Source organism: Sus scrofa, chromosome 17 (assembly GCF_054392235.1).
Source record: "Sus scrofa isolate SSC_HxYL_T2T_F1_AM1 chromosome 17, Sscrofa_HxYL_maternal_Yorkshire_Landrace_v2.0, whole genome shotgun sequence".
Classification (NCBI taxonomy): domain Eukaryota; kingdom Metazoa; phylum Chordata; class Mammalia; order Artiodactyla; family Suidae; genus Sus; species Sus scrofa.
In genome coordinates, this window is record NC_139399.1 from 26,902,631 (window position 1) to 26,927,800 (window position 25,170).

At 50.3% G+C, this 25,170-nt stretch overlaps 1 protein-coding gene across 2 annotated transcripts in view; it reads right to left on the bottom strand.

Moving 5' to 3' along the window:
- Positions 1 to 3,882: 3,882 nt before the first annotated feature.
- JAG1 (jagged canonical Notch ligand 1) overlaps positions 3,883 to 25,170 on the bottom strand; it is a 38,380-nt gene continuing 17,092 nt past the window's right edge. For both annotated transcript variants that reach the window (XM_005672699.4, XM_085003090.1), the window contains 21 exons: positions 21,326 to 21,456; positions 20,265 to 20,384; positions 19,722 to 19,835; positions 17,472 to 17,585; positions 16,747 to 16,860; positions 16,290 to 16,336; positions 15,564 to 15,737; positions 15,033 to 15,183; positions 13,766 to 13,930; positions 13,208 to 13,321; positions 12,114 to 12,227; positions 11,916 to 12,029; positions 11,630 to 11,746; positions 11,093 to 11,120; positions 10,281 to 10,366; positions 8,550 to 8,663; positions 7,865 to 7,974; positions 7,553 to 7,786; positions 7,253 to 7,384; positions 6,912 to 7,062; positions 3,883 to 5,823 (listed from right to left, as the gene is read on the bottom strand). In XM_005672699.4, the coding sequence (XP_005672756.1) occupies positions 5,366 to 5,823; positions 6,912 to 7,062; positions 7,253 to 7,384; positions 7,553 to 7,786; positions 7,865 to 7,974; positions 8,550 to 8,663; positions 10,281 to 10,366; positions 11,093 to 11,120; positions 11,630 to 11,746; positions 11,916 to 12,029; positions 12,114 to 12,227; positions 13,208 to 13,321; positions 13,766 to 13,930; positions 15,033 to 15,183; positions 15,564 to 15,737; positions 16,290 to 16,336; positions 16,747 to 16,860; positions 17,472 to 17,585; positions 19,722 to 19,835; positions 20,265 to 20,384; positions 21,326 to 21,456 (2,902 nt within the window). In that variant the 3' untranslated portion in view covers positions 3,883 to 5,365. The remainder of the gene's footprint in view (positions 5,824 to 6,911; positions 7,063 to 7,252; positions 7,385 to 7,552; positions 7,787 to 7,864; positions 7,975 to 8,549; positions 8,664 to 10,280; positions 10,367 to 11,092; positions 11,121 to 11,629; positions 11,747 to 11,915; positions 12,030 to 12,113; positions 12,228 to 13,207; positions 13,322 to 13,765; positions 13,931 to 15,032; positions 15,184 to 15,563; positions 15,738 to 16,289; positions 16,337 to 16,746; positions 16,861 to 17,471; positions 17,586 to 19,721; positions 19,836 to 20,264; positions 20,385 to 21,325; positions 21,457 to 25,170) is intronic.

Here is a 25,170-nt window from a genome sequence, read left to right on the forward strand (position 1 = left end):
AAAGGGGGCCAACCCGTCTGGGTGCTGAGCAGTCATTAAGGAGTCAGCTGCTCACTCGTATTCCCCTGGGGTCCTGGAGGATCCCCTCCGTCCCTGCCAGGAGAGCTTCTCTTTAAAACAAAGCTGTTACTTTCATGTCCCCGGCATCGGCTTCTGCTCTCTGGGTAATTCAACCCTTGGGTGCCCTGATGTGGATCATTGCTGGGGGGCGGGGGGGGGGTGGTAGGGGTGGGGGGAGGCGGTGGGCAGGCTTCCATTGCAAGTTCTCATTGGATTTAAGAGCCTTTATTACTATCCAAGTGAATTTTCCTAACTTGCATATCACAGGTTAATACCGGACCTGTGCATAATGATACATAATTTAAGCCTTATAAAAGCTGCCTGGGACTTGAAAGAAACACACTCTAAGCCAGGAAGCTGTGCCCGGCATGCAAGAGCAGGTAATACAGGTAGAATTTACGTCCAAAGCAAGGGAGCCGCGCCCTTGTGACAGGATCTCAGAGGGTGCCATGCAGGTGTGCGGGCCCCTCTGTGCCAGGCAGTGGTACCCACAGGCCTGCCAGCATCAGCCCCACTTGCCCTTACTTTTAACTACCATCAGAAGGCAGTTGTTCACCAGAGGAAATTTGTTATTTTTAATAGACTCGGGAGTACTTCGTGGACTTGAAGTGACGCAACAGGGTTGGCCTAATGGTTTCTAAACTGTGTTTTTAAGACTTCTGGGGCCAGAACCCCACAGAACTGCCTCGGGGGCCCCCTTTCTACCTCTGATCACCAAGCAGTCTGTTGGCATTGTCAGAGACTGACATAGCCCAAGCCGGGATGTTGAGCTGCTTGTGGGATGGAAAAAAAAAAAAATGTTAAGAAAAATAATTGTTGTTTTTGCAAACTATCTATTTAAAAACAGAACCTCAGGAAGCAGATTTCTGTTCCAATGCTCAGATGAATCAGAGCTCACAAAGTGTAAATACACATTAGCAGGAGGAGGCTTCCCATAACCAGTGCTTGTGTGTCTTCCCAGCCCAGCCAGCCACCCCTGAACTGCTCCTATTCCCAGCACAGTCAAGAAAGAGCCGCCATCAAAACGGAAACGCTGGGACATCGCTCAACCCAAGTTGCAAAGCTCTGCAGGCCTGTGAAACTTTTTTTTTTTCTTCTTTAAAGGCCACTGATTTTTAGTTGCACATTCACTTACTTGGTGAGGGGGACAGGTGTACATCGTGGAAATCCCACCATCAGGTTTCCTGGGGCTCTTTGCTACCTAAGAAATATGACCAATAAGTTCACTTTGACTCACTGACCCCTCAGATCAGCCAGTAAAATGAAGCCCTTACACCGCAGCTTGCTCAAGGGGCGGTGTAATTATTTTACTTAAAAATGATGTCAGGTGGCAGTTGAGCAACAAACCAGCCTCCAGACTACTTAATTCAGTTTAACAAGGAGGAAAAACCTTGTAATTAACCAAGAGCTTTTGCTTTAGGAGTTCAGTGAAGCTGTTCTCAAAGTTTGCAGAACCTCAGCTGGGGGGGATGGGGGTGGAGGGGGCAGCTTGTTGAAAGTACAGGTTCCCAGGCCCCGCTTGTAAATCATGGGCCAGGCCTGGGACTCTGCATTTCAGAGAAACCCCATTTGCAAGTGCTGCTTCTGAGCATCACTTGGTCTCACTGGGCTTTTAGATAAGGTATGCCCTCATTTTCTGCTCTAACTCTCCATTGGGTAAGTCTAGAATCCCAGGACCATCTCCCATCCTACAGCAACCAACTTTGAGCTGATTTTTTTCTTGGAGTTTCATAGTATGTCTGTTCCCTTTTTGGAGTTCCAGTTAGCCACATTTCTGGATGGAAGTTCTTCCAGGACCTTCTTACAGAGGGCACAGAATGTTCCCCAGAGGATAGGGAAGGCTCTGAGTCCCTTCTTTAGGTGCGGGGGAGGGGTGCACCTGCGGCATGAGGACGTTCTGGGCCAGGGATCGAACCCTTGTCACAGCAATAACCTGAGCCACAGCAGTTAACCCTGGATGCTTAACCCTCTGAGCCGCCAGGGAACTCCATTTTTCCTTTTTTTCTGAGTACCTTCTTTTACATACCCCTGCCCCAGGATCACCAGGGCTATCGTGCCTGATTGATTCCTTCTACCTGGAGGAAAGGGAAAATCGCCCTTGACCACCAAAGTCCCATCTTTGAGCCATGTCCACGTGCTTCCCATCTCTGCCTTTCCACTGCCGAGCATGTCCTGGCGCGAAGGCTCCTTAGAACCACAATCCCGAGATCACTTCCCTCCTGGAATAAAGAATTGCAGAGGCTCATTCAACATTTTTCTTGGCACAAAAGCATCTGGCAGCTACCCAGGGAATTCTGGAGTCCTGCAGAGTCCAAGCTTACGAATCACCAGAGCAAGGTCGTGTTTGGATTCAGACTGTGTCCTGCTCGGCGATCTGTCCCTACACGGGGGGAGCTCTGCTCCCCTCCTCTGACCCCACCCTGGAGAAACCAGCTGCCTCCCAGCAGAGAGCAATGACAGGAGAGCTACACCCAGACAAGGAGTTATGGGAGCCTGGATGCATCACTATCCATGTCATATGGGCTGCCTCCCCAATGAGCCAAGACACAGTCCCTGACTCCCTTGATGGCCTCCGCACACACAAGAAACAAGGGACACTTCAATCCCACCATCCATTTTCTTTTTTTTTTTTAGGGCCACACACGCATGCAGCTTCTGACCTACACTACAGCTCACAGCAACGCCAGATCCTTAACCCACTGAGCAAGACCAGTGATCAAACCCACATCTTCATGGATAGTAGTCAGGTTCATTACCCCTGAGCTACAGCGGGAACTCCCACACCACCCATTCTTAACCAAGATGCCAATCAGGACACAACTGGTAGAAAAAGAAGCATTTCCCAAGGATGCAGGAAGATGAACACCCCATAGCTTTTCCTGTCGCTCCAGTTGGAATTATACCATGAAGACTGGAAAGGGGTTAGACAGCCTTGAGTGTCACAGCTCCAAGGAGGGTAAGCTTTGGCTCCCTAACCAGAGAAGGGAACTCCTGGCAACTTCTCCAGGTGGCTGGCAGCCATCCACATGCCTGTCACCGGTGGCTTCTTCCTCAGTGCACCCCATACCCTCTAGCGATGTGGGTGGACTTGTTGGTCTCTGGCCCCAGCAGCCACAAGGAAGGACCATGGCTCTCCAGCCCTGAACACGTAAGGACAGCCTGATGCTGGCACCTCACAGCAGGCCCATCACCTGGCACCCCAAGCCCACCCGGTGAGGCTAGAGCTCAATCAGTCCCTGGGAATGAGGTGAGTAGTCGGTGGCCCTAACCCCAGAAGCTTGTAACCACCACCTCCTGTGGGGAAACCAGGCAGGAGGCATAAGCGTGCACCAGAGCCAGGAGGGTGTGGTCTGTGATGCTGACAGAATATTAATATTCTTCCAAGCAACTGGGAGTGGCGGGCATCCAGCCTTCCTCTTCATCCCCCAGTGCCCATTCCAAGCTATTCAAAACTCTCAGTGTGGTGGGCATTTCCCCGAGGGCTCAGAAACAATTCACCTTCACACTGCAGGCCATTAATCCAGTGATGTTTATTCAAGCAGTATTCACACTTGCTGTTGAATAATGAGGGAACCAAGGCCCCCAATACAGGGGCCTCACAGCTCCAGCTTCACAGCAGCCCCTCAGGTTTTCGAGAATTTCAGATGAATGTTATGGCTGAAAAGACCAAAGGCTTTCCGTTCTTGATCCGGGCCCCTGTCAATCACTGCCTACCTCTCATTCACACCAGGGCACCGGGGCTGGGCCAGCAGAGTGGCAAAGGTACAAGCAGAGCCGGGCAGAAGAACTACGTAAGCTCAGAAGAGGCCACACGGGTCCGTGTTTTCGTACAAAAAATTTAATAAATATTACTTTTCAAAATTTATTGCCAGGAACAACACATCGAAGATGCAGGTTGATGTCTGTATTAACAGGAAGAGGACAATACAAGGTCTCAATGGTGAACCCACGAAATCACTATTTTTAATAAGCCTTATTGATCTTAAATGTCTTAACATTTTGATTTCCTCACTTAAGGCAGGCAGTGTACTCTATGGCAAATCTAAACAGTGATCTTACTGGACATTTTACGGTTCAAGTATTCAACTAGCTTATTAGAATACTCCCTAAATGCAGTAGATAACAACAAAAATCAAATCTACAAGTGGTTCAGTCTTACATGACGAATGGTGAAAAAGAAATCAGAATTTACAAAATAAGATCGGTGTGCTTCCAACTTCACACAATTAATTAGATATTTTTAATGATATTCAACCACTCATGTTTTGGCTACGTTTAGTCATAGCTCGACTTGTTCCCTTAAACTGCTCATGGTAGCAGATCACCTGCCTGTCTTTTCAAGTCTAAAGCAGAAAAAAAAACCAAAAACCTGTTCTAGACTAATTCTCAAACTGCCTCAGTCAGTCCTTAAAACGTGTTTTGAAGGGAAGCTATTGAAGGTGTTTTAAACATCTGACGTCGTACGAGAAAAAAGTTCCACCAGTATTCCAGGCATGGAAAGCCTGTCCTATTGTCTTAAACTATCTTCAAACACCTTAATTTTGGCTTATAGGCAACACGTAATAAGAAAATAAGTTCAAAAAAATAAAGCCATACGCTTACAACACTATCAAAAACCTTCAATTCTAAACACATACATATAAATAAAAAGGAATGATGTTTTAAGGCTCTTGATTATTAAGTTAATAAATCAAATATACACAGTGATTAATAAAAAAGAATTATTTACATAACTATACAAAATTCTACTTTTGACACATTTTTTCCTCTTTAAATTCTTCATTTTACCAGCAACTGCTGACATCAAAGGCCCCCCCCCTCCCCCAACAACGACAAAAATACAATAAAAAAAATAAATAATAAACTCATTTGTGATAGTTGCTGTGGTTCTGAGCTGCAAAGGCACTTTTCAAATACAGAACTACTTGGACGTCATCATAAAACCAATATACAAAAACAACTCAAGAGTCAATAAATATAAATAAAAGCTATGATCCTAAGACTGCATCACCATCTGGCAGAAGTGGGAGCCGGAGGCCTAGGGGGGCCGGGCGTTCTCCTGGGAGCCTGATCCGAGAGGTGCGGGGAAGCGGGGCCCCGGGGGCCTGGTGTTTGCATAGCTGTGAGATGCAGCTCGGCCCAGCCAACCACAGAAACTACCATTGCCAGTGTAAGCCAGCTTGTCAGAACTTAAATTAACACAAGGGTTCTAAGTCAACGACAGCCTCGGACCGGAACGGGACAGGACAGGACAGCGGGAGAGGCGCAAAGCCCTGGGCGCCCTGGGACTCTGCCTCGCCGTCTGCTATACGATGTACTCCATGCGGTTCAGGCTCTGGGCGCTCTCCAGGTCTCTGTTGTCCTGTTTGTTTGTCCAGTTTGGGTGTTTGGCCGGCGTGCCGTTGGGGGGCTTCTCCTCTCTGTCGACCAGTGTGTACGTGGCCTGCTTGGCGAAGCGGGCTTTCTGCTGGTGCTTGTCCATGTCGTCCTCTTCCACCTCCGAGTTGTGTGTCCTTATTTTGGACATTTTGGAGTTTTTGTTCTCGTAGTCCTTGATGGGGACCGTGTTGGCCCCATGCTTCTCGATGGGGTTCTTGATCTGGTTCAGCTGCTCCCTCACGTTGTTGGTGGTGTTGTCCTCCGAGGCCGAGCGCGCGTGGCTGCTGGGCTTCCGCCGCTTGCGCACGCACCAGTAGAAGGCGGTCACCAGGCAGCAGACCCAGGCCACCGTCAGGACCGAGCTGAGCAGGGGCACCAGGAAATCTGCAAGGCAGGAGCACCATCGTGAGCAGTGCGCCCAGGGCTCGGGGCCCACCTCTCTTCCCTATGCTTGGCCCCTGAGACAGACAGGGGAACGAGCCCCGCTTCCCAGCTGCACATAGTCACTTCCCAGCGCACTAAGAGCTGGGACCAGGGCCCTGGGAGACTGGACCATGGTCCTCGGGGAAGCCAGACTGAGCAGCAGCTCATATGGTCTCCAACCTCCCTGTGGGGAAGAGCAGCACTGGGGGTAGGGGCACAGGGAGGCTGGCTACTTAGGCAGCTCGTCAGAGGAGCTGATTTTCAGAATCACCAGAAAGAGGGTCCTAGCATGGATGCCTGAGGTCACTTCACTGTAACAGTGATGCTTCCGGGTGTCCAGTTGGCCGTCGAGCTGTCTATTAAACCTGTGTCTCAGTGCTCGAGACGGGCTGTTTCCCCCCACACCCACCCTGACATCACAGCACAAGGCAGGCCCTGCCCAGACATGAGCTCAAGGCACAGCCATGCTCTGCCCTGGGCTTCACGATGGACTCAGAGATAAGGCGTGTGTCTGACAGGGACATCTGCCTGCCAGCCAGACGGAATAAGTTAGGGAGACCTCTGCCCATTGCCATGTAACCCTGGTCACATCAGATGGCCTCTTTTCTCTCCCTTAAAAATGGGGAGGTCCTTGGAGTTCCCGTCGCGGCGCAGCAGAAACGAATCCAACTAGGAACCATGAGGTTGCGGGTTCGATCCCTGGCCTTGCTCAGTGGGTTAAGGATCCCACGTTGCCATGAGCTGTGGTGTAGGTCGCAGAGTGGCTTGGATCCTGCGTTGCTGTGGCTGTGGTGTAGGCCAGCAGCTGTAGCTCCAATTGGACCCCTAGCCTGGGAACCTCCATGTGCCGCGGCTGTGGCCCTAAAAAGACAAAACTAAAAACTAAAAAAAAAAAAAAAACAAACAAAAAAACGGGGAGGTCCTTGAGTAGGGAGCCACCAGGTAACTCTCACCTGGTGGTTCTATCGGACACAAGGTTGTACTGGTTTTAATGATGAGATGGAGGTGACCGTCCTCCCAGAAAGGGACCCCTGTCCCCTGCCACCTACCTGTTCTGTTCTTCAAAGGACGCCTCTGAACTCTCACTTCCGCAACGGCAGCGATCAGAGAGCTGTTCCCGTCACGTTTGCTAACAAGGTCTATGATTTTGTCGGTGATCTCCTTGATGGGGTTTCCATCATCCCGGATGTCTTCGGCAGACTGGAGAGAGAAGCAGTGTCAGACTGGAGGGTCGGGGAACGCTCAACAGTCGGCCTCTATTCGAAATGACTTGACCACATCTGTCAAGCTCTCCCTCAACCTGTCTGCTCAGTTGGCTCCTGGCTCAGGGCAGTCTGTGAGCGGCCCTGCAATCAAATAACTAAGCGTGATACCCAAGGTCTGTACTTACAATGGCCACGTGTATTTCATTGTTCGCAGAAGGGGAAGGCTCGCAAGCTATGTAGATGGAATATTCGGCAGAGACATTCTTCAAAATATTCAGATTCCGCAACTCGCTGCAAATATGCTCTGTGGTGAGACCCTAGAATGATATTTTGAATACCACAGCTGTGGCTGGTGTTTCCTTGAAAGAGGTGACATTCAAGCCAAGCATAGGCTCCAGAGAGGGGATCCAAGCTCGTGACGCCCCCGCTTTAGGGCAAACACACACCCCCCGCCCCTCCTAAGCCAGCAAGGAGGTGTCTCGTACCGGTGACATCATCTCTTTGTTGAAGGTGAACGTGATGTTTGCGCAGTTGTCCTGGTAATAGGGGTCGGAGGCGCACTTGGTCTTCACTGGCTGGAAGCTGGCAGACCGGCACTCACCCACACCAGTGCAGGGGCGGACGAAGCACTGGGTGTCCAGGATGGGGATGCAGCTCTGCCCACTGGGGCACTCGCTGTGCCCTTTGTGGAGGGAGCAAGGGCGGGGGCCACACCACACCTGCAGAGACAGACGGAGCCAGCTCAGGAGACGCCTATCGGCGCTTCCAGAACGCGGGCGGCCCGGGCCCACGCCTACCTTCGAGCAGGCGATCCTCCCGTCCAAGCACTGGCAGGCGTTGCAGTCGTCGTCCCACTTGGCCCCGTCGGGGATCACACTCCCCACGGTGATGCAAGGTCGCCCTGAAACTGAGGCAGACACACGTGAGTGGGAGGAGTGGCCTTTCTGGAGACGGTTCTCCCGATTTCTCACTCCCCACCCATCAGGAGTGATTACACCCGCTGCCCTTTGCCCAGGGACAACATAGGTGCTCCCACGATGGGCCAGTGTCCCTCCCTCCTCAGCGCCCTCTGTGCTTGGCCCCGTGACCAGTGGTGGTCCGTGCAGCGCGGGAGATGAGCAGTCTCTCTCCCAGGGGAGCTTGGCCCCTGGTGAGCCTGCTGTCTGCTAGGAAAAGGACATGCCCCAAATAGTGAAACAGTGCCGGTCTGAGGGAGCAGGGTGGACAGAACAGACCTGGCACGCTACCCATGGCATCATTCATTCTGCTCTGCCCCACATCCCCACAAGCAATACAAATAAACACCTCAAAATTTGGGGACAGTTTGTCACACAGCATCATTGTGGCACCAGCTGGGTAAAACCAACAGCCACCTCGTTTCCCCTTTGCTGTGGTCCCCAGTGTATAATCCCCTCTGTGTTCTCTCCTGGAATAGTGTCCACTCAAACAGGGAAAACGGTGACTGGGGCCTGGCCCACATACCTTCCTGGCATTTTGCACCACTGTGCCCTGGAGGGCAGACACACCGGTACCCATTGATCTCATCCACACAGGTCGCCCCAAAGGCACAAGGTGAGGACTGGCATTCGTTGATGTCTAGGAGAGATGCAGTTTCAAGTTTAGGGTCCAGTGGGAGGCAACCATGTTTTTCTCTTGTTGTTGTTTGGAGTTTTTTTTTTTTTTAATGATTTTTATTTTTTCCATTATAGTTGACTTAGTGTTCTCTCCATTTCTATTGTACAGCAAAGTGACCCAGTCAAACATATATATATATATATATATATATATATATATATATATATATGAATGACTGGGTCATACTAAATACACACACACATATATATATATATTCTTTTTCTCACATTATCCTCCATCATGTGCCATCATAGGTGGCATCTATAGCCACCATGTTTTCCTAAGGTTTCAATGACAAAACGTAAAGAGAACATGTGTCCAAATATAAGCTTGAAGAATTTTCATCCTGCGACCAGCAACCAAATAAAGAAACGGATCATCAATACTCCTGAGTCTCCAGTCACTGTCCCCAAAGATCACCACTAACCACTAGCTAACAGTCATTTGTGGAGGCAGCAACTTTTAAAGTTCCTTTTTCTCTGATAATACAATTTTGAACAAGGACCAGCAAAGCTCTTAAAAAGGATCAGACAGCAAGTATTTCAGGCTTTGCAAGCCACAGTCTCTGTCACAATTGCTCAAGTCTGCTGCAGCATGAAAGCAGCCCTAGATAGTACATAATCAAAAACGTGGCTGTGTGTCAATAAAACTTTATTTACAAAAACAGGCAGCAGGCCAGATTTGGCCACCAGGCCACTGTTGCCAACCCTGGACTCAGAAACATGAAAGAGATATATCTACTAGATACATCCCCCATATAGTAGTTCTTAAAAGTCCCAGACTTGGGGATCTTAAGCACCAGTAAAATTTCAAATAATCCGGGGTCAAGAACAAAAAAAAAAAACCAAAAAAGTGACTGGAGTTTCCACTGTGGTACAGTGGGTTAAGAACCTGACTGTAGCAGCTCGGGTCATTGCAGGAGCATGGGTTCGATTCCCAACCTAGCACAAGAGATGAAAGGATCTGGCATGGCTGAAGCTGCGGTACAGCTGAGATTCAACCCCTGGCCCTGAAACGTCTACATGCTGCAGGTGCAACCATTGAAAACAAAACAACTAACTGATCAACTTTTTTGGCCAAAGGGCATGTAAAAAAATAGAAAAAAAGGGCAAAATAAAGAATAAACTTTGAGCTTCCTGAAAAATTGCACTGCTGGCCCCATTTTCTGTTTTAATCATTTCACCAGGATCAAGCTGTGGAAACCACAGCCCTGGTCCTTTCTGCAGCATTAGCTCTGCCCCCACCAGCAATATCGAAGGGCCCATAATTTCACGTTAATTATGGAGAGAAGCACCCGCTTTCCTTAGGGCCTGAGAGTAGATTAATCATCCAGTTCTGTGGCTGGTACTCTCTGCCCTGGAACAAGGAGGGCTGTGCCTCCCCCCCCCCCCCCAGGAAGAGCTGGCAGGTACCTGGGAGGGTCCAGACAGGGGTGTCCTGGTCCCAGGTGGAACCAGAGAGGACATGCCAGGGCTACTCAGAGCCACAGACGTAACTGTTTGCAAGATGAACACTCCCAGGTGGAGGGCTGGGAGTGAGGGTGGGGGGTGGGAAGAACCAGACAGAGGTGGTCCTTACTTATCCTGCAGTCGGGCCCAGCAAAGCCAGGGGCGCACTCACAACGGTACCAGTTGTCCCCATCCACACAGGTGCCGCTGTTGTAGCTGCGAAAGCAAAGACCCCCAGTTATTACCTCAGTCCACCACTCTGCCTGCTGGTTCAAAGGGAGCCATGCCAGTTATGACTGGTGGCCCTCAGCTATGCCCACGCACACTGCTCCGGGGGAGCTTTAAAAACTCTGATGCCCGGGTCCCAACTCCAGAGAGTCTACTTTCATGAGTCTCGGCTATAGCCCAGGCACTGGAACGTATAAAAAGCTCCCTGAGGAGTTCCAGTTGTGGCTCAGAGGGTTAAGAACCCAACTAGTATCCCTGAGGATGTGGGTTCGATCCCTGGCCTTGCTCAGTGGGTTAAGGATCTGGCGTTGCCACTAGCTGCTGCGTAGATTGCAGATGTGGCTCGGATTCTGCATTGCTATGGCTGTGGCGTAGGTTGGCAGCTGCAGCTCCAATTTGACCTTAGCCTGGGAACTTCCATATGCTGTGCGTGCAGCCCCCCACCCCCAAAAAAAGAAAAAGCTCCCTGGGTGATTCCTGTGTACAGTCAAATTTGAGACTCTTGGCTCCCAGTGAAGACACAACCTAATTCCAGTGTGGTCCCTGGACCAGCAGGAAGGCATCACCTAGGAGCTTGTCAGAAAAGAGGAATCTGCAGCCCACCACAGCCCCCAGATCTCCTGAATCAGAACTTGCATTTTAAACAAGATCCCCAGGAGATGCCCACACACGTCACAGCCCACAAGTGCCCGCGTACCCGATGGGCATGCTTACCAGGGATGAGGACTGCAGTCATTGGTATCTGCAAAGTAAAAAGACCACTTATCAGCGAGGCCCTCCAAGGGCAAAGCCGTCTCAGCCCTAAGTGAAAACACCAGCAACTTCCATGATACCCAAATGATAAAGCTGTCGTTAACACCAGCAAAATGAGCTTAAGACCTCTGCTCAATTGGAACCAGGCCCACACCACACTTTGTTCCGCTCGCCGTGGGACACAGGAACACAGGAAGAGGCCCGGGGCGGGGTGGGCAGGGAGTGTGAGAATGGATTGAGACAGGCTCCTGGGTCAGACCAGCGCTGGGAACCAAGACACCATCTGTCTCCACTTATCTCCTCGGCGACTTTCTCATGCCCAGGTCAGGGCTGCAGCCCATCAAGTCATTAGAACAGACCCAGGTGAGACAGAAGCAGACATCAAACAGCTCTGCTTCTGGTTTCCATTGCCCAGTCCCTGGGGGGTGGGGGGGGTGTGTCAGGATGTGCTCCAGCAACCCTCAGTAAGTTCAAGGTGGGGGGTGAGGGGACACTCACTCTGAGTACAGATGGGCCCCTCCCAGCCTTCTTTGCAGACACACGTGAAGGACTCGCCGTTGACCACACAGGTGCCCCCGTTGTGGCAGGGGTTGGGCAGGCAGCTACTGTTTCGGGCTATGAGACAAGAACAGACAAGACCACCCTCCCTGAGGATCCAAGGACAGTCTAGAGGGGCAAAAACCAGAACCTAGAAAACAGTCACAGGCACTCAGGTCCACACCCAGTGAATCCCAAGGGGTGGGGTGGGAGGGGGCGGGAACAGGGGAGCAGGGCAGAAAGGTACCTATGTTACAGGTCGTTCCTTCCCAGCCTCCAGGACACATGCACTTGAAAGTGTCTCCCTCATCATAGCAGGTGCCACCGTTGTTGCATGTGGCCTCATCACACTGGCTGTCACCTGGAGGAGAAGATCCCAGCGTGAGCCCCGGGCCAGACCCCCCTCACAGAAGACGGGGAGGGATCCCGGCCAGCTACCACTTACGTGAGTGGCAGGTCTTGCCTTTCCACCCATTTTTACAGTCACAGTAAAAGTCGTTGACCAGGTCGCGACACGAGCCCCCATTGTGGCAGGGGTTCTGGCTGCAGTCATTAATGTCTGCAAACAGAGGAGATACCCAGCTGAAGATGCTCCCTGGCCCTTACACGCTCCGAGACACGTCTCTCCACCTCACCCCCTGCTTCCCACGCCAAGTTCCAACCCCCGGGGAGCCATCCCGGGACTTGAACACAGTCCCCTTTTCCCAGGAATACAGGAGCCCCCGACAAGCCAGGCAGACAGGCGGTAGGCCATGCAAGTTAAAATCAAAATGGGCAGGAGTTCCCGTCATGGGGCAGAGGAAACGAATCCGACTAGGAACCATGAGGTTGCGGGTTGGATCCCTGGCCTCCCTCAGTAGGTTAAGGATCCGGTGTTGCCGTGAGCTGTGGAGTAGGTCACAGACGCGGCTCAGATCTGGCGTGGCTGTGGCATAGGCCACAGGCTACAGCTCTGATTCAACCCCTAGCCTGGGAACTTCCATATGCCGCAGGTGGGCCCTAAAAAGACAAAAAATGTGCAGAAATGACAATCAAAACACAAAAGATGATCACTCTCCTTGCAGACGGGGCTATTTATCATCCTCATGACAAGAGTCTAATTCTATAGCTCCTCCTCCCAAGAGGTGCCCTCCCACTGGCTGTCAACAAATGCAAACGAGGCACAGGCCCTGCTATCCCCAGCACAGGAATGGCTGGGGTCTTACTTCCAGATAGTTCCATTAACAAAAAAAAAAAAAAAAAAAAAAGTTTCTGGGAGTTTGGGATTAGATGCAAATTATTATATTTAGAATGGATTAAGCATTGAGGTCCTGCTGTGCTTTATTCCAATCACTTGGGATAGAACGTGATGGAAGATAATGGGAGAAAAAGAATGTTTATCTATGTATGACGGGGTCACTCTGCTGTACAGCAGAAATTGATGGAACATTGTAAATCAAAAATACTTTAATAAAAAAACGTTTTTAAAGGCCTCCCATGTTGATTCTCTCCCCACCCATGTCCCCAGAGCTGTCTGTCCCCAAAGGACCATGGACTCACTGGTTTCACAGTAGGCCCCCTCCCAGCCGTCACTGCAGATACACTTGTAGGAGTTGACGCCATCAATACAAGTACCACCATTTTTGCAGGGGTTGCTCTCACAGTCATTAATATCTGTGAACGGAAGGAAAACAAACAAAAAGAAGGTAAACGAAGGACAATTAACACCATGGCCAAGCACTGTTCTAACAGATTTCCTGGCCTCTCCTGAGAAAACAGACCGGGCACCTCCATATTCTTTGTCAGGACTGTTTCTGAATTCAGCCGGCAGTTTATCCAGAGGGGGCTTCCAGAGAACACCCTGTTCATTTTACTCAATCAATGTCCTCTCCTTGGTGACAGTGGGGAAGAAATCTCTATGGAAAGCAGACCACCCTATCTAGTCAGGTTCCAGAACCTTCTAAAATAAACGTGAAGACTCAGAAGCGTCAGTCGTAAGTTAAACATGATCTCAGTCTTAGATCCCAGATGGGATGGTGACATGGACTGGTCCCCACTGAAATGACTCTCAAACACAGATGCCTCCCCAAGCTGGGCAGGGGAGGGGAGGGGTCTTACTTTCATGGCAGTAGGTTCCAGTGAAGCCTTTGTTACAATCGCAGGTGAATTTGCCTCCTGACTGACTCTTGCACTTCCCATGGGGTCCACAGACGTTCGAGGAGATATAGCGCACCCCTTCTGGCGTGTCGTTGGAGGCCATGGCCACCGTGCAGCTGTCAATCACTGCGAGACAGGCTTAGGCTCAGGTCCCCACCAAGCACCTGAAGACCCAGCATCCCTAAGCCCAGGCCCCATGCCACGCCTGCTCCCCTGGAGCCAGACGCCTGTTGGCTAATGAGGGGAATAAGCCAAGAAGCACCTCAGGGACCAAGACTGGCCGTGTGCCATGTTGCACTGTGACAGGCAAAGCGGAGACTCCAGGCAGAGGGGAGACCTTAAGGCAGTTTCTCCCTCTGGAGCCAGAAGCCCTCATGTCTGCAGGCCCTGTTCATCCTCCCTCCTACATCTGCCCAACTTGCTGGAAGCTGGCAAAGGAAGGAACCGCTTTCCCTCCACCTATCAGCATTCAAGGTGCCAGGACAAACTTACAGAACCCTGAAGGCAGGGCCATCTCATACCGCAGCCACAGGCGGCTGTTTAAATTCAAGTGAGTTAAGCCTAAGTTGATCAGGGTTTCCAGTTGCCCTGGCCACACTCTAAAGGCTCCATGGCCACACGTGGCCATCACACCTGACAGTGCAGATACCACCTGGCAGAAAGTTCTTCAGACACGGGAACCCTGAGGAATCTGCCTCAGCATGCCAATCAGCCCCCCCGCTGCCCCCCAGGATAGGAAAGCTAAATGAATTTCCTTTTCTCCCCGGGCTACTTGGAGTCACAGTTCCCTCGCAGGGGGCCTGAAGAGATTGTTTCCACATGTTCTGGCTTTGCTCCGGGGTTTTGCTTTTTTTGTTGTTGTTGTTGTTTTTCCCTTAGGGCAGCACCCAGAGCATATGGAAGTTCCCAGGCTATGGGTCAAACTGGAGCTGCAGCTGCCGGCTTACACTACAGCAATGCTAGACCCAAGCCACATCTGCAACCTATGCCAAAGCTTGTGACAAAGCCAGATCCTTAACCCACTGATTGAGACCAGGGACCAAACCCACATCCTCCTGGATATGAGTTCTTAACCTGATGAGCCACAACGGGAACTCCCAAGTCAGTGGTTTTCAATTGACACTACCCTGCACCACCCTCCCCTCCCCGAGTGTCCCAAGGCAGTGACAGATAGACAAAGAGGAGCAGCCTTGCAGACAAGCCAGGACCCCGGCAGGGAGGGGGGTACCTTCACAGGGGGTGGTGCGGCAGTGGTCCTTAAGGTGGGAGCAGTTCTTGCCTTCATAATCCTCAGGGCACTTGCAGAAATAGTCACTGGCACGGTTGAAGCACTGAGCACCGTTCTGGCACGGATTGGGCTCGCAATAATCGATGTCCAGCTGCGAGGACCAGAGTGGGGGGGACAAAGTAAGACGAAGGTGTAATTCTGACCCTTCTGGGGCAGCAGCCACTGGAATCTGAGTCCCTCTGTCTGTTTCCATTAGGAGCACACCCAGCATAACGTACAGTTGTGTCCCAGAGACTGTCTAGGTTCTTATTTGAAAAAACAGGGCAGGGTGGGAGGGTGCTGGGTCTGGGGCTGAAACCGGCAAAGACAAATCGACAGGCTACAGACACCCGCAATAATCACTCATCAGTCTCCTTCCACCAGCGTGCATCTAGCAGAGATCCCTAGTCAAAAGGAGGCTCCAGACAGTGGTGGGGGTGGGGGGAGACTCCCCCTAAAAACTTGGCCATCGGAGGCTCTTGGCCGGCTCACCTGACAGAGGTTTCCAGAGAAACCAGTGGGACACAGACACTGGAATCTGTTGATTTCATTCTGACAGTGACCCCCGTTCAGACAGGGGTTGCTGGAGCACTCATCGATGTCTGTCTCACAGTGATCTCCTGCATAGCCAGGTGGACAGACACATCGATAACCATTAACCAAATCCTGGAGGAGGAAAGGAGGGGGAGAAAGACAGGCTTTTTATCTCGGTGCTCCACAAACACAGGGCTTTAGCAGTTCTGCGTGACTGTGGCGGTTTCAGCCAGTTCACTGCAAGAGATGCAGATCCTTCCCACACATGAGGGTGGAACTCCTCCCTGTGTGCCTTTAAGATGCCTCCCTGGGGGCTGGAGTAACAGGAGCCTCAGTGAAACGTCTAGGGATTCCCTTTTCACCTGCATTTTTTTTTTTTTTTTTGGCTTTTTAGGGCCGCACCTGCTGCATATGGAAATTCCCAGGCCTAGGGTCGAATCAGAGCCATAGCTGCCAGTCTACACTGCAGCCACAGTAACACCAGATTTCTCAACCCACTGAGTGAGGCCAGGGATCGAACCTGTATCCTCATGGATACTAGTGGGGTTCGTTACCACTGAGCCACATCAGGAACTCCTTCACCTGCATTTTAAAATTTCCCAGGGACAAAGCCTCCCCAGGGTCATATAAAATCCTAAGACTAGTCAATCACTAAGCTTTTGATTTAAGCGAAGATTTACATACCCGACAGGAGGCGCCATTCTGACACTGGCCAAGGCAGTCATTAATATCTAAAAAATAAACAAGTCATCACATTAGAGAGGCAATTTACAGTGAAATTGGGCTTAATTGAAAAGGCTTCTCAGCTCAGGACAGATTAAAAACTTCCAATCAGATTTCCCGTGTGCTTCCGGTGAGATAAGGTTATTACACCATATGGGAACACTCCCTGATCCTTTCAGACTGAGCTCCTAAAACTTCACATAATTGTTTTAGCCACCTATTCAGAGTTTGGCCCTTTTACTGCCTTGTGAGCCTGATAATGTGTGTGTTTTCATTTCTGTGCTGATCACTGGACCCTCCAAAAAACATTCCTTTCTATAAGCTTTTCCTTCTACCAGAAATGCAACCTGAGGATGGATGGCATATGCCTTCAATGCCCAAATTCCATAAATGTCAAAATGGAAACAGTTTCACTCACTTATGTCACAATTCTGACCCATCCAGCCTGGGAGGCAGTCACAATAGTAGCTGGCGATCAGATTCTTACAGGATTTGGCATTTACACAAGGTTTGGCCTCGCATTCATTTGCATCTGAAAGAAAAGAGGGATGAACAGTGAGAAGTGGGGTTCTACCCCTACCTTCCCCCCATTCAAAAAAAAAAAAAACAAAACAAACAAATCCATGTCAATAGTTTGTGTGAAATGAGACATTTTAATAAGCCAGCTAAATGAGGGCTACTATTTCGCACATCTGAACCCTCTCCCTAGCCAGGATCCCATAAGGAATGTCAATTGATAACTTTCTGGCCACTGCTAACAACCAAGCCCCCGACAGGAAAGCAAAAAGCCACCAGGCATTTCTGTGCAGAATCCAGCCCAGCCTAGTTGCTGGGATTTAAATGTGGCAAAAAGAATGCAGACAGCTCATTCCTCATGAGATCATCCCCGTTTGGAACCCAGCGGAACACTCCTCAGACAGACGATTGACATGGTTCAGGGAATCCCACGACTTTCCCACAGGGCCTAAAAGGGCCAGTGTATTTGCATGTGAGTTATTCCTCCTGGGCCTGCTGGCGGGACTCTTGGTAATAAATTACTTCTCAGCACGACGGCAAACAAACGGGCACTGCTGGCCACACGCTAGTCTTCCTGAACAGCCCAGCTTATCACCAAGGCCAACCTCGGTGCAGGAGTTCTCTTACCTAACTGGCACGTTTTGCCAGTCCACTGGGGTGGGCACACGCACTTGAATCCGTTAACCAAGTCCTGGCAGGTGCCCCCGTGGGAACAGTTATTCGGAGAACAGTCATCAATGTCTGTTCGACAAAAGAGGAGAGGGGTGAGCAATTTAATCTCAATCCATTTGACAATTAGATAATGTGATCCCACCCCTCGCATGAAGAGCCTTCACTTAAGAGCCAGACACCTGCTGCAAGGGACTGCAACAAGGACGATGAGGCCCGATTTTAGCTTTAAATCCCCAACTGGCCCAGTTCATTTAATCCCCTACCTAAGCGGGCGGAGGAGACGGCTGGATTCCCAGAGCATCAGCCCTTGAAAACTGGGGGCATCTATCTCTGCCTACCCTTTCTTTCCCCCCACCCCCCCTTTTTTTTTGTCTTTTGTCTTTTTAGGGCCACACCCACGGCATACAGAGGTTCCCAGGCTAGGGGTCTAATCGGAGCTGTTGCTGCTGGCCTACGCCAGAGCCACAGCAATGGTAGATCCGAGCTGTGTCTGCGACACACACAGCTTATGGCAACGTCGGATCCTTAATCCACTGAGCAAGGTCAGGGATCAAACCTGGAACCTCATGGTTCCTAGTCAGATTCATTTCTGCTGCACCACAACAGGAACTCCTCTTTTTTCTTTTTTGGCCAGGCCTGCGGCAATATAGAAGTTCCCTGAGCCGGGATCAAACCCACAATTACCCACAGCAGGGACCCAAGCTGCTGCAGTGACAATGCCAGTTCCTTAACATGCTGCGCCGCAAGGGAACTCACTGGCTACTCTTTTTTTTTTTTTTTTTTTAACGTTTTAGGGCAGCAGAACCAGTGGCATATGGAAGTTCCCAGGCTAGGGGTCGAATCAGAGCTATAGCTGCCAGCCTATGCCACAGCTCACAGTAAGGCCAGATCCTTAACCCACTGAGCAAGGCCAGGGATCAAACCCACATCCTCATGGATACTAGCTGGGCTCATTACCACTCCCTACCCCTTACTTTTAAAGAAAAGTGTCTTTGGTGTTATCGTGGGAGTTTCCATTGTGGCTCAGCAGGTTAAGACCCTGACTAGTATCCATGAGGATGCAGGTTCAATTCCTGGCCTCGCTCAGTATATTAAAGGATCTGGCGTTGCTGTGAGCCATGGTGCATGCTGTAGACTCAGCTGGGTTCTAGTATTGCTGTGGCTGTGGTGTAGGCTGGCAGCTACAGCTCTGATTTGACCCCTTGTCTGGGAACTTACATATACACAGGTGCAGCCCTAAAAAATAGATTAAGTGTCACTGTGGCTCAGAGGTAACTAAGGAAAGGTAAGGAAAAATAGCTTCTTCACTGGTGACTTCACTGGCGAAAAAAATCACAGTCTTATTGGCTTACAGAGTTTTCCCAAAATAACAGGCCTGGGGCACCCATCCTCTCATCTCTGCACTAGACTCCAGAGGCTACCTAACAATTCAACTTTTGCCCACTTAGGCAGTGCCAGACTCTCCTCACGAACTTGCCTGCTGAGTCTTTACAACCCCAGGAGATGGGAATTGCTGCTCTCCCCTTTAAACAGGGCATGGTTTGGCAGCAACCAGAGTACCACAAGGGGTGGGCAGGGCTACGGTGCCAGCCCAGTCGAACAACCCCAGAACCCACATCCTTAACTGTGTGGCATGCTGCTCTCGGGGTGCCGATGACAGCAGTTCTCAGGCCTGGCTGTACCTCAGAACTCCAGAGCATGAGCTCCCCAGTTCCCAAGGGAAACTGTGGGACCCAGGGATCTGTCCTGTGAGGACACACTGGGTGGTCCTGCTGTGCAGCCATATCCCGCAGCCACCGCCACTCTGTAGCCTGGTCCCTCTGAAAATTTTGGCCCTGTGGGACTTTCAGTGGTGACTACCTCCTGCACAGGCAGCCTCTCCACGGCTTCGAGAATAACCAGGATTCCATTCAGAGGAGGAAGAGCTCCAGGAACATGTGCAAAGGAAGGGGCTGCCCCCCGAGAAGTTTCTTCTGGTCACAGATGCATGTGCTAACTTAGTGGGCTAGATGGGGGTTCCTGGAGGCTTCCCAGTGCAGAGGCTGTAACCTCAGGCCAGACTCCCCACCAGACTGCTGACCACACCCACCCCCGAGACCCCCATAGGGCCCCGGTACCTGCTTCCAACCCTGTATCTCGACACAACGACCTTCCCACACACCCCCGCCCCCGCAAGAAAGGAAAGAGGCCAAAACCTGGACTTACTTGTGGAGCACGTGGGACCAGTCCAGCCCGGAGAACACTCACACTCAAACCCCAGGGAGGTCTCCTTGCAGCTGCCTCTGTTGTGGCAGGGATCAGAGAGGCAGGCGTGCTCCGCTGTGGACACCAGCACGGCAGTCAGCAAGGGAAGCCTGCCCAGAGGCTACCTCACTTTCACCACTCCCCATCCCCAGGCCACCGGCTAGAGCTCATTTCAAGATAAAGCCCGTGTGGGTTGTAAGTTAACCCTGCTGTGTGTCTAGGGAGGAAGGGAAATCATCTCTCTCGTTAAGTTCTCCAGCCACATTTCTCCTCCCCGCTTCGGACCTGGGTACTGGTCACCACCCTGCACACCCCACCCCTCATGCTGGTCAGCAACATCCAAAACACTTAAGCAACTCCAAGGAGGTTTCAAAGATCCATGGAATTGCTGGGATAACAGGTCTTAACTCTGGAGAGTATCTGCATCTTCTCACCCTAAGCGCATTTAAGTGGAGTGGACAGAAAATACAGACAAAGGGATCTCACTGTGCCTGGACCACTTACCAATTTCACAGTTGGGTCCTGAGTACCCCTCGGGGCAGGAACACTGATATTTATCAGGCCCCGTGTTGCTACAGGTTCCCCCATTGAGACACGGCTGATGGGTCCCGCAGTAGTTGAGATCTGCCAAAAAGACCCCAAAGAAGTTCAAGGACCAGAAAGATGGCCAAGCCCTTGCATTCCTAGACCCATTCCTTTTAAATAAATAAAATAAAAACCAAAGGGAAAGAACCCCAAATGCACAGTGTGAAAGGTAAATCCAAACAGATTCAGAATAAAAGCCCCTGCAGATAAAAATAAATGAAACTAGGGGAGTGATGGATGGGGGGAATCTGGGACTGGTACGTGCACACTATTGTATAGGGAATGGATGGTTAATGGGACCTGCTGTAGCACTGGAAACTCCACCCACTATTCTGTGATAACCTATACGGGAAAAAGACTCTGAAAGAGAATGGATGTGTGTATGTGTATAACTGAATCATTTTACTGTACAGCAATTATAACATTAGAAATCAACTACACTTCAATAAAATTTTTAAAAATGAAAAAAAAAAAGAACAGATATAATAGAACAATTCGAACCCGAAGTGTCTGAAAGTAGTTGGTCAGAAGTTCTGCAAGTCATTGAAGACTTGAATCTATCATCAAAATAACAATGTTTCTTTATATAAAAAAGAAGGAAAGAATGAATGAAACAGGAACCATGAGGTTGTGGGTTCGATCTCTGGCCTCACTCAGTGGGTTAAGGATCTGGTGTTGCCGGGAGCTGTGGTGTAGGTTGCAGACGTGGCGCGGATCCCCAGTTGCTGTGGCTGTGGTGTAGGCCAGCAGTTGTAGCTCCCATTAGACCCCTAGCCTGGGAACGTCCACATGCCATGGGTACGGCCCTAAAAAGACAAAAAAAAAAAAAAAAAAGAATGAATGAAATAATGAAAGAACGAATGAGAGACAGAATGAAAGAGAATAGGAAAAGAAAAAACAGAAAGAATGAAAAAGAAAAAGAGAAAAAAAGAAAGAACCAAATTTCCTCCCCATCACATCCCGACCTCTGGGGGACATACCTTTGTCGCAGAGCTGGCCGCCCCAGTTGGTCTCACAGAGGCACTGCCAGGGCTCGTTACAGGTGCCGTGGACACACCCTGGGTGCGGGATGCACTTGTCACAGTACAGGCCCTGCCAGCCATACTGGCACCTGGGGACACACAGCACACCCTCTTTAGCCTTTAGAGCTTGCCAGGCAACCTATGCCAGAAGAACGCAAGGATGCAAAGCCCAGGCTTGCAGGTTCGGGAGACTTTTGAGGTCTCCCCGGGGGTTCCCTCTAAATAAACATTTTCACAGTTGGATCAAGGTCCTTCCCAGGCGACAAAAGGAAGAGGGCTGTTTGGGGAGGGGCCCATGCGGGGCTGCCCTTCACAAAGCCCCTCTCTCTTCCCAGGCTCCCCAGATGGGCCCGGGGCGGGCGGGGGGCAGGGCGTGGAATAAATCAAGGAAAGGGCTCTGCCTCTGGGAACAACAGCCGCCGTGTGGACATGGACGTCACAAGTTTTACACAGCAGCTCTGTCTCAATGGCAAGTCACGGCCCCAGTGCACAAAAATACAAGAAGACACCAAGTGCAGCAGGAACGTGCCTCTGAAGGAGGCTTCAGGAAATCAAATGAGGAGGGCGAGATGGAGTGGTAGGTCTCTGAACCCATTTCTGCAGAGAGGGTGAGGGAAGCAATTCCATCGATAATTTATGAGCCGCAACCACAGCTGCTTATGCTAATTTACTTTAGAGTTATTTCTCGCTTTGCCAAAAAAATAAATTAAAAAGGTCAACTCTGTTTATCTAATAGCGGGGAAGGGAGTCGAGCTTCCTTTTTAAAAGGCCCAAAGGGGTGCCTTTGATCCCCAATCAACAGGAACATAAACCTTCAGCTGGGCTAGGATCTCAGCTCCTCTCCCCTCAAGTTTCCAGCCCTCTGACAAGCTTTAGCAAACAGGAGGGGGCTGGGGGGAGGCTCCATGGTGGAGTGAAGGTGGGCTGAGTGAGAGTCAGAGATAGGCAGGTATTTCCGTGAGAGGACCCAGGAAAACCAGGGTCAGGACCAGCTGCTCAGATGTAACCCAGGACAACATGCACCCCAAGACGGAAAAGGCTTTCAGTTTCTAGAGAGCTGGAGGCAGGCGAAAAATCCCTGTCATGGGAAAATGATAGGGATCCAGCTAATAGCTGGTAATAGCTCATCACCCCCAGCCACAAGTCAACTTAACCCTGGAGAATTCTGACTTACCACTTCCTAACTTCTAAAAACAAGACATCCACGCCCCAATACAGAGAATCACCAGGATGTGTGGTTTAAAAAAAAAAAAAAAAAAATCAGACAAAGGATTCCGGTTTCTCTAAAACGAAACACTGGTCTCAGTAACAAGCGACTATTTAAAGGACTAAAAGAAGAACAAAGTAAATCCTCTGGCAGGGATTTTTTTTAAAATGTGGACACTCGAGTTAGTGGGAGGTTGGGGGTTCACCTTTGGTAAAAGATTGATATTCTTCGCTTCAAAGACAGCTATTAAAAAGGGAACGGTTAGGTTGTGATGATGGTTGCAAAATTCACTGAATTAAAACAAGAAATCGAACGGATTTGGAAATAGCATTATCCTTGCTGCCTTTCCCACATTCCCTTCCAAATTAAGGATCACGACATCTCTTCAATTTGCTGAATAAAAGCAAGAAGAGGCAGCTGAGGACTCCCCCCGACCCCCCACATCTTAATTAATGATAGCTAGATCCCCAAGCATAAAAAAAGGAACCACAAGAGGCCACGGATGACTTCAAAAGAAAACAAAAATACTGACCCTAAAAGAGGCATTCACAAAGTTATCCCAGTTTAATAATCTATGATTAAGGTTCTCATGAGAAATTGAAGTGACTTTCCTCCTCGGATGATTCATAATTAAGTCTGATATTATTGGCAGGCTTGCCATCAAGCCACCATGTGCGCCCAGGAAAAGGGAATCCAAATTGACCGGGGAACCAGTCAAGTTTTCTCATGTGGGGAAACAAAGCAAAACACACCTCTGTTTAACACAGGATCTGAAGGACAACTTCCAGGTAACCTACCATCCAGCTATTTCTGGAGCTGGACGCAACCTGAACTTCCTAGGCTAGAAGGTTCTGTTTTGCTTTTTTTTTTTCTGTCTTTCAAGAGAAGGAGAAGGAGATCGGCTGGAAGACTATGCAAATGACGTGTGGGAAAGTCACATCTTAAGTAAATAAGGCCCTGCGTGTCCAGGCAGGGAGGGGAGGGAGACTTCGAAAGAGAAAGGGCTAAATTCGGGAAACAAAGCCTGTTGTTCTGGCTGGGAGGGCCCTCCCCAGGGCAGCAGTTGTGTTTATTCTGATGACAGTAGCAGAAATCTAGATTGGCCTCCACTGATATTCATCTGAGCTGAGCACCAAGCAGGCCCTAAGTCACTTCTGATGTGACTCTCTCCAATACGCCCTTCTCCAGGAAGAGCTAAGGCTGGGGCGTTCCTGCTCCACACCTGACAGCTGCCACCCATGGGGATTCATTGGCAAAGTCCCCTCAGCCTTCCAGAAAAACTTATCTTTCTGAAGTTTCAGGCCAGCCTGTTTTTATTTTACTTTCAGCCTCAGAGCTCCGAGCTCCTGGTGGCACGGGAGGGGAGCAGGACGGGGCGGGGGCAGACACAGGAAGGTAAAGATGACCATGGCGGGCCTCCAAATTTTTCTGAGCAGCAAAAATCATGTGGCCATGGTGAGCCTGTTAAAATGCAGATTCCCGGGGCCCGACCGAGGGCTTTAGGAGCCACCTGGGAATCTGCATTTTCCACACTTCTGTGGTTAATCAGGGAATGACTTTGAGAAGTGAGGTTGGGGGGCAGTGAATTCCCAAGGAATGACCCTACCAGGCACCACAGCATCACTGGGAATGCGTGGAAATGCAGAGGCCTGGGCCCACCCGGGACCTGCGGCATCAGCACCTGTATTGTCGCAAGAGCCCCAAGTAACGTTAGTTGGAGATGCACTGGTTTAGACTAAGGGTTTGTAAGTTTCCCTTGGCTCAAACCAGGGTGGCTTTGGAGGTAAAGATGACAGGCCCAAAGGACCCATTTCATGTCACATTAAATCGGCTAAATCCTTCATTATATTTGGGAGGAGAGTAAAGTGTGGGCTTGTGTCAAAAATGCTATACAGGGGTTCCCGTTGTGGCTCAGCTGTTAACGAACCTGACTGGCATCCATGAGGACACAGGTTCAATCCCTGGCCTCGCTCAGTGGGTTAAGGAACGGCGTTGCCGTGAGCTGTGGTGTAGGTCGAAGATGTGGCGAGGATCCCGAATTGCTGTGGCTGTGGCATAGGCCAGCAGCTACAGTTTCAATTCGACCCCTAGCCTGGGAACTTCCATATGCCATGGGTGTGGCCCTAAAAAGAGAGAAAGACAAAAAAAAAAAAAAATGCTATACAGACACCAGCAACATTTCCTGAAATGAGACCATCCCAGGTTGGCATGATGTATATATATTTCAAGAAGTTCCCAAAACTGTAATGGTGAAGCCGTGGGGGGGAAGTCTCTGTTTGGCTTCTGCATTGTCCGGGACCATAAAAGAACAGACTTCAAAGGCCAGCAGCAAAAGTCTACATTCATCAGGCTCAACTGACAAGATTCCAGCGCAGCCATTAACCTCTCAGCACCGGACTGGCTCCCGCCTGCTAAGGGGCCAGGAGATTGTCCTAATCCCATTCTAAAGAATGCTCCACTTTCCCCTATTGATGGGAAAAGTGGGGGAGGGCTGGGAGACAGAAAACCACCAGGCCTGGTGAGGGAGGAGGAGGAGAGATGCAAAGAAAGGAACCCCATACCCCTGCATCTAGTCCATTAGCACTTTAAGGGGAAG